This window comes from Pseudophryne corroboree, chromosome 3 (genome assembly GCF_028390025.1).
Source record: "Pseudophryne corroboree isolate aPseCor3 chromosome 3, aPseCor3.hap2, whole genome shotgun sequence".
Classification (NCBI taxonomy): domain Eukaryota; kingdom Metazoa; phylum Chordata; class Amphibia; order Anura; family Myobatrachidae; genus Pseudophryne; species Pseudophryne corroboree.
Window position 1 is genome coordinate 41961272 of NC_086446.1, and position 9283 is coordinate 41970554.

At 45.6% G+C, this 9283-nt stretch overlaps 1 protein-coding gene across 1 annotated transcript; it reads right to left on the bottom strand.

Annotated features, from left to right (window-relative positions):
- Positions 1 to 2417: 2417 nt before the first annotated feature.
- LOC135057130 (oocyte zinc finger protein XlCOF22-like) lies at positions 2418 to 6770 on the bottom strand. Its single transcript, XM_063963026.1, has 3 exons — positions 6550 to 6770; positions 6264 to 6375; positions 2418 to 4702 (listed from the first exon to the last, which is right to left on the bottom strand). The coding sequence occupies exons 1-3, from the start codon at positions 6768 to 6770 to the stop codon at positions 3209 to 3211; spliced, it is 1827 nt and encodes a 608-aa protein (XP_063819096.1). The 3' UTR covers positions 2418 to 3208.
- Between the last annotated feature and the right edge of the window lie 2513 nt (positions 6771 to 9283).

A 9283-nucleotide genomic window follows, 5' to 3' on the forward strand; every position in this document is an offset into this window, starting at 1 on the left:
AAAGTAGGGGCAGCTAAACCAGAGAGCCAGAGGCTGCGCTGCACACGGCCTTCCCATATCTCTGTGGAACTGGATGAAACCACCAGTCCATTGGCACTTCTGGAATATGCCAGAGGTGACAGATGGGCAGTACAGCCCTGTCCAATGCAATAAAGTGTTGCTACAACCCTATTGTGTATCAGATCATAGTAATGCTTTACTCCTGTGATTCCTGATGTTTAACTAGATACGATTTGCATGCAAAACTTTTCCCACACTCAGAGCATGGAAATGGTTTCTCACCCGTGTGACTTCTCTGATGTGTAACAAGACGTGATTTGATTGCAAAACTTTTCCCACACTGAGAGCATGGAAATGGTTTCTCACCTGTGTGACTTCTCTGATGTCTAACAAGTTCTGATTTACACAGAAAACATTTCCCACACTCAGAGTATGGAAATGTATTCTCACCTGCGTGACTTCTCTGATGTCTAAGAAAAAACAATTTGTGTTCCCTAATGCACACTGAGTGAAAAATAATACTACATAATAATCAGATATAATGGAGATCTTAGTTGCGTATATCTGCAGCTACAGGGTTAAGCCCCAAGGCCGATCGGCAAGGCTTCTCCGTCACTGGGGGTCCCTAATACTAGGTATGGGTCCGGGGTGCAAGACCCCATCACGTCGGCAGAGGTCAGCTACCCCAGGTCAGTACACAGGTGAAAGTTAATAAGGGTTAATAAGAAGCACCTAAGTGCTATGTATGTGAAGTGTGATTAAAATAATACAAAAATATATACAAAGTGATAGGGAAAATCATAAGTGTTAATAAAGTGTTAGGGTGTGCAAAACTGAAGCCGCCCAGCCATCAGTGATCGCGCTGAGTCCAAAAAAAAGTGGGTCCCAGGGACTCCTCACTTTTGAAAATTGGGGTCCTACCGGTCTTTTTCTGGGTCCCATCAGAATGAAGGTTCTTTTAAACTTATTCTTGTTTGGACACTACAAAAGTGTTGCAAGCTGGGGTGATGGGGGTGACAATGCTGCTGGGCTGTGTAGCATGCAGGACACCCTGCACCAGAGGTGTAACTAGACATTTTGGTGCCCTTAGGCAGGAAGTAAATTGGTGTCCCACCTACCAGACCGCAAAGCATAGGGAATGCGCGCCGAAGGCGCGTCACAAAATTTTAGGGGCGTGGCTTCGTGGGGAAGGGGTGTGGCCACATAATAGTACCAATTCACATTACACCACACAGTAGTGCCGCTTATACACATTGCACCAGGTAGAACCTCCTATGCACATTGCGCCAGGTAGAGCACTTTATACATACTGCGCCAGGTACAGCACGTTATACACTTTGCACCAGGTACAGCACGTTATACACAATGCACCAGGTACAGCACGTTATATACAATGCACCAGGTACGGCCCGTTATACACTTTGCACCAGGTACAGCACGTTATACACTTTGCACCAGGTATAGCACGTTATACACTTTGCACCAGGCACAGCACGTTATACACTTTGCACCAGGTACAGCACGTTATACACTTTGCACCAGGTACAGCACGTTATACACTTTGCACCAGGTACAGCACGTTATACACTTTGCACCAGGTACAGCACGTTATACACTTTGCACCAGGTACAGCACGTTATACACTTTGCACCATGTACAGCACGTTATACACTTTGCACCAGGTACAGCACGTTATACACTTTGCACCAGGTACAGCACGTTATACACTTTGCACCAGGTACAGCACGTTATACACTTTGCACCAGGTACAGCACGTTATACACTTTGCACCAGGTACAGCACGTTATACACTTTGCACCAGGTAGAGGACTTATACACTTTGCACCTGGTAAAGCACATTATACACAATGCGCCCAGTAAAGCACGTTATACACAATGCGCCCTGTAGAGCATGTTATACACACTGCACCAGGTAAGAGCACTGAGGCACCCTGCACCAGGTAAGAGCACTGAGGCACCCTGCACCAGGTAAGATCACTGAGACACACTGCACCAGGTAAGATCACTGAGACACACTGCACCAGGTAAGAGCACTGAGGCACACTGCACCAGGTAAGAGCACTGAGGCCCACTGCAGTAATCACCGTCGTCCTCCACCCCCCCACCCCCCCCGGGCCGTAGCAGACACAGGGACACAGACAGGGAACGCACCACAAGTGCAGGGATTGGCGTCCTCCGTGATCTAGTGGGTAAGGCTGGGCTTTGTGACTGGGGCTTCTCGCGGTGCCATCTGAGGCAGTGGCCGCGCTGCTGCTCTTGCTTCGAGGCACCGCGGGAAGCCCCAGTCACAAAGCCCAGCCTTACCCACTAGATCATGGAGGACGCCGATCCCTGCACATTGCCAGCACCCCCCAGAGAAGCTGTGGCAATCCCCCCCCCCCCCGTAAACCGTTCACCAGCCGCACTATTCACTCACCGACACCAAGTCACCCGGCCTCCGCAAGCAGCCAGGCGCCAAAGAGGAGGGGAAACTGGCTCCACCTCCTCTTTATATCATTCAGCCCGAGGCTAGCGTGTCAGTTAAAACAAATCCCCCTTAGGGATTGGCTATTGAGGAGCGCGTCCCTGGGGACCCTCCCACTTTGTAAACTGGAGTCCCATGTCTTCAAAAACGGGTAAAAAACGCGCCATAGCGCGTTTTTGCGATCACTGCAGCCATACTGACATAGGGGCCACTGCACCCCACAAATAATTACATATATGTCTGGGTCTGAATGCCCAGTGTAAGGCCACATGATGGCTCCTACAGTATCTGAGAGCCAGCTTACCTGGAGACACCCCTAACTTCTCCAAAGGCACTCTGGAGTAAGCAATCCATCCTAATGCTGACCCACCCATGCCTCTCTAAATACAATGCACATAATGGCAAGCTGCTCAATCAGATTGTGATGTCACTGAGGTGCTAAAAGGGAGGGGTAATTCTGTGTAAGAAAAAACAATATGTGTTCCCTAATGCACAATGTATGTAATTATTTATGGGGTGGGTGTGGGGTAGACACTTTGGGAAGTAGGGGCGGCTAAACCAGAGAGCCAGAGGCTGCGCTGCACACAGCCTTCCTATATCTCTGTGGAACTGGATGAAACCAACAGTCCATTGGCACTTCTGGAATATGCCAGAGGTGACAGATGGGCAGTCCGGACCTGTCCAATACAATAAAGTGTTGCTACAACCCTGTTGTGTATCAGATCATAGTAATGCTTTACTCCTGTGTAATTTTTTATGTTTAGCTAGATACGCTTTGCCTGCAAAACTTTTCCCACACTCAGAGCATGGAAATGGTTTCTCACCTGTGTGACTTCTCTGATGTATAACAAGTTCTGATTCACACAGAAAACATTTCCCACACTCAGAGCATGGAAATGTATTCTCACCTGTGTGAATTCTCTGATGTCTAGCAAGCTGTGATTTGCGTGCAAAACTTTTCTCACACTCAGAGCATGGAAATGGTTTCTCACCTGTGTGACTTCTCTGATGTATAACAAGTTCTGATGTACACAGAAAACATTTCCCACATTCAGAGCATGGAAATGTGTTCTTACCTGTGTGACTTCTCTGATGTCTAGCAAGATGTGATTTGCGTGCAAAACTTTTCCCACACTCAGAGCATGGAAATGGTTTCTCACCTGTGTGACTTCTGTGATGTATAACAAGTTCTGATTTACTCAGAAAACATTTCCCACACTCAGAGCATGTATTCTCACCTGTGTGACGTCTCTGATGTCTAGTAAGATGTGATTTGCATGCAAAACTTTTCCCACACTCAGAGCATGGAAATGGTTTCTCACCTGTGTGACGTCTCTCATGTATAACAAGTTCTGATTTACACAGAAAACATTTCCCACACTCAGAGCATGGAAATGGTTTCTCACCTGTGTGACTTCTCTGATGTATAACAAGTTCTGATTTATACAGAAAACATTTCCCACACTCAGAGCATGGAAATGTATTCTCACCTGTGTGACTTCTCTGATGTCTAGCAAGCTGTGATTTGCGTGCAAAACGTTTCCCACACTCAGAGCATGGAAATGGTTTCTCACCTGTGTGACGTCTCTGATGTATAACAAGTTCTGATTTACACAGAAAACATTTCCCACACTCAGAGCATGGAAATGGTTTCTCACCTGTGTGACGTCTCTGATGTATAACAAGTTCTGAATTACACCGAAAACATTTCCCACACTCAGAGCATGGAAATGTATTCTCACTTGTGTGACTTCTCTGATGTCTAGTAAGCTGTAATTTGAGTGGAAAACATTTCTCACACTCAGAACATGGAAATGGGTTCTCACCTGTGTGAATTCTCTGATGTATAACAAGATGTAACTTGAGTGCAAAGCTTTTCCCACACTCAGAGCATGGAAATGGTTTCTCACCTGTGTGACTTCTTTGATGTCTAACAAGATGTAACTTGAGTGCAAAGCTTTTCCCACACTCAGAGCATGGAAATGGTTTCTCACCTGTGTGCCTTCTCTGATGTATAACAAGTTCTGATTTATACAGAAAACATTTCCCACACTCAGAACATGGAAATGGTTTATCACCTGTGTGCCTTCTCTGATGTGCAACAAGATGTGATTTGACTATAAAACATTTCCCACACTCAGAACATGGAAATGGTTTCTCACCTGTGTGACTTCTCTGATGTATAACAAGTTCTGATTTATACAGAAAACATTTCCCACACTCAGAGCATGGAAATGTATTCTCACCTGTGTGAATTTTCTGATGTCTAGCAAGCTGTGATTTGAGTGGAAAACATTTCTCACACTCAGAACATGGAAATGGTCTCTCACCTGTATGACTTCTCTGATGTATAACAAGTTGTAATTTGCGTGCAAAACTCTTCCCACACTCAGAGCATGGAAATATTTTATCACATGTATGAGCTGCATGATGTGTAACAAAATCTGAGGTATTACATGAACAGTCATCTGGATTAGAGGGATCAGATGAAGTATCAGGTACTGGATGTATAGTTAGAGAAATGGGGATGTCTCCTGGAGAATCCTGTGTGGTGTTATCTTCTATTTTACTATCTGCAGACAAGATGAGATCTCCCTCCAAGGAATTCCTGCTTGTGCCTCCATCTGCTGGAAATAATATAACTATTATAATACACAGTTCTATATACAGTGCACACATATTACTCTGCTCTACAGAGAATAACTAGAAAATCACATTATTCCCTGCCCCGGTGGAGCTAACAATCTATATTCCATATGACACACTAGGGTTCATATATGTCAGAAGCCAATTAAACTACCAGTATGATTTTTGCAGAGTTGTAGGAAACACATACAAACTCCACACAGATAGAACCTTGGTTGGGAACTGAACTCATCACTAATGCTGCGAGACAACACTGCTCACCACTACACCACCGTGTCACTATTATGAATAATGTTTAGTTGTTAAATTTCAACTTATTACCTATGACCACATTATTACAATTATAAATGTACTAACATCAAGTAAGACTCTCGGAGAACAGATAAAATATTGTCTTCTGCTCCCACAATCACAGATGTCATAGCCCCAGCCACAGGGACATGCAGATGTCACATCACCAATGATTATCTCTCCCCCACGTAATGCAGACTTTGCTATGTAACGTACACAGGCCAGCATTACAGAACAGGAAGCCTCTTCAGCTACTGACATTGCTAAACACAATATCTATCCAGACTGCTCCCACACATACATACAGAACACTTGTGGGCTGAACTACCAACATCTGCTTCCACACTACACAAAGTGCTCCAGGTGGATATGTATGTTGCAACAGCAGCCTCTATATGGTCCTCTGGTCATCCCCAGGTAGAATAGTCCCACCAGACTTATGCTAGTAAATTAAGCCAATAAGTCAATCATTATAGTGATGACCTAATTACTGTTGTATGAGATACACCAGAGAGTGTGGGGAGGAGACTGGTCAAGTCTCTGGGCTGGTTACACACACAGTGACATGATGTGAGGGGGAGAGGAGAAGTATAATAGGGGCTGATGGCTCCTGATGTATGAGATACACCAGATAGTGTGGGGAGGAGACTGGTCAGATTTCTGGGCTGGTAACACACAGTGACATGATGTGAGGTGGAGAGCAGGAGTATAATAGGGGATGATGGCTCCTGATGTATGAGATACACCAGAGAGTGTGGGGAGGATACTGGCCAGATCTCTGGGCAGGTAAGACAATGACATGATGTGAGGGAGAGAGCAGTATAATAGGGGCTGATGTTACCTGACTCCCACATTGAGCAGATACATTTCCCTCATTAGTCTGTACTGACAGAGGAGGGTGTAGGGGAAGAGACTTCTGTAGTGATGCAGCAAGGAGAATATGTGACTCTTTTCTGTAATAAAAATTATTACCTGTGCTGATATCTGTAGGCATTTCCTCTTCATTACACTTCTGATCTCTCCTCACATACGTCTCTTCTTCTCCCTCTATATCTTCTGCCTTCATACCAATCACATATGTCTCTTCTTCTCCCTCTATATATTCTGCCTTCATATTCGTCATATACGTCTCTTCTTCTCCCTCTATATCTTCTGCCTTCATATCAGTCATATACGTCTCTTCTTCTCCCTCTATATACTCTGCCTTCATATCAATCATATACGTCTCTTTTCCCTCTATATCTTCTACCTTCATATCAGTAACACACGTTTCTTCTCCCACTATATCTTCTGCCTTCATATCAGTCACAGACGTCTCTTCATCTCCCTCTATATCTTCTGCCTTCATATCAGTCACATACGTCTCTTCTTCTCCCTCTGTATCTTCTGCCTTCACATCCGTCATATACGTCTCTTCTCCCTCTATATCTTCTGCCTTCATATCAGTCACATACGTCTCTTCTTCTCCCTCTATATCTTCTGCCTTTATATCAGTCACATACGTCTCTTCTCCCTCTATATCTTCTGCCTTCATATCATTCACATACGTCTCTTCTCCCTCTATATCTTCTGCCTTCATATGAGTCACATAAGTTTCTTCTTCTCCCTCTATATCTTCTGCCTTGATATCAGTCACATACGTCTCTTCTCCCTCTATATCTTCTGCCTTCATATCAGTCACATACGTCTCATCTTCTCCCTTCATATCCATCACATACGTCTCTTCTTTTCCCTCTGTATCTTCTGCCTTCATATCAGTCACATACGTCTCTTCTTCTCCCTCTGTATCTTCGGCCTTCATATCAGAAAGGTGCTCATCCTGAATAACAACAAAAATAAGATTTTACTCACCGGTAAATCTATTTCTCGCAGTCCGTAGTGGATGCTGGGGACTCCGTAAGGACCATGGGGAATAGACGGGCTCCGGAGGAGACTGAGTACTCTAAGAAAGATTTAGTACTACTGGTGTGCACTGGCTCCTCCCTCTATGCCCCTCCTCCAGACCTCAGTTAAGGAAACTGTGCCCGGAAGAGCTGACATTACAAGGAAAGGATTTTGGAATCCAGGGTAAGACTCATACCAGCCACATCAATCACACCATATAACTTGTGATAAACTTACCCAGTTAACAGTATGAACAAACAACAGAGCATCAACCAATGGATGCCAACATAACATAACCCTTTATTAAGCAATAACTATATACACGTATTGCAGAAAGACCGCACTTGGGACGGGCGCCCAGCATCCACTACGGACTACGAGAAATAAATTTACCGGTGAGTAAAATCTTATTTTCTCTAACGTCCTAGTGGATGTTGGGTACTCCGTAAGGACCATGGGGATTATACCAAAGCTCCCAAACGGGAGGGAGAGTGCGGATGACTCTGCAACACCGAATGGGTAAACACAAGGTCTTCCTCAGCCAGGGTATCAAACTTGTAGAATTTTGCAAATGTATTTGAACCCGACCAAGTAGCAGCTCGGCAAAGCTGTAATGCCGAGACCCCTCGGGCAGCCACCCAAGAAGAGCCCACCTTCCTTGTGGAATGGGCTTTCACTGATTTTGGATGCGGCAATCCAGCCGCAGAATGAGCCTGCTGAATCGGGTTACAGATCCAGCGAGCAATAGTTTGCTTTGAAGCAGGAGCACCCAGCTTGTTGGATGCATACAGGATAAACAGCGAGTCAGTCTTCCTGACCCCAGCCGTTCTGGTTACATAAATCTTCAAAGCCCGGACAACGTCAAGCAACTTGGAATCCTCCAAGTCACGAGTAGCCGCAGGCACCACAATAGGTTGGTTCAAATGAAAAGATGACACCACCTTTGGTAGAAATTGCGGACGAGTCCGCAATTCTGCCCTGTCCATATGGAAAACCAGATAGGGGCTTTTACATGACAAATCCGCCAATTCTGACACACGCCTAGCCGAAGCTAAGGCCAACAACATGACCACTTTCCACGTGAGATACTTTAGCTCCACGGTCTTAAGTGGCTCAAACCAGTGGGATTTCAGGAAACCCAACACCACGTTAAGATCCCAAGGTGCCACTGGTGGCACAAAAGGAGGCTGAATATGCAGCACTCCCTTAACAAACGTCTGAACCTCAGGCAGTGAAGCCAGTTCTTTTTGAAAGAAAATGGATAGGGTCGAAATCTGGACCTTTATGGACCCTAATTTTAGGCCCATAGTCACTCCTGACTGTAGGAAGTGCAGGAATCGACCCAGCTGGAATTCCCCTGTAGGGGCCTTCCTGGCCTCACACCAAGCAACATATATTCGCCATATACGGAGATAATGCTTTGCTGTCACGTCCTTCCTAGCCTTTATCAGCGTAGGAATAACTTAATCCGGAATGCCTTTTTCCGCTAGGATCCGGCGTTCAACCGCCATACCGTCAAACGCAGCCGCGGTAAGTCTTGGAATAGACAGGGCCCTTGTTGCAACAGGTCCTGTCTGAGAGGCAGAGGCCATGGGTCCTCTGTGAGCATTTCTTGCAGTTCCGGGTACCAAGTCCTTCTTGGCCAATCCGGAACAATGAGTATTGTTCTCACTCCTCTTTTTCTTATAATTCTCAGCACCTTTGGTATGAGAGGAAGAGGAGGAAACACATAGAACGACTGGAACAACCATGGTGTTACTAGTGCGTCCACAGCTATCGCCTGAGGGTCCCTTGACCTGGACGCCATCATGTCCACCTGTAGCAGGTCCCATCGAATTGCAATTAGCGTGAAGACTTCTTGATGAAGTCCCCACTCTCCCGGGTGGAGGTCGTGCCTGCTGAAGAAGTCTGCTTCCCAGTTGTCCACTCCCGGAATGAACACTGCTGACAGTGCTTGTACGTGATTCTCCGCCCAAC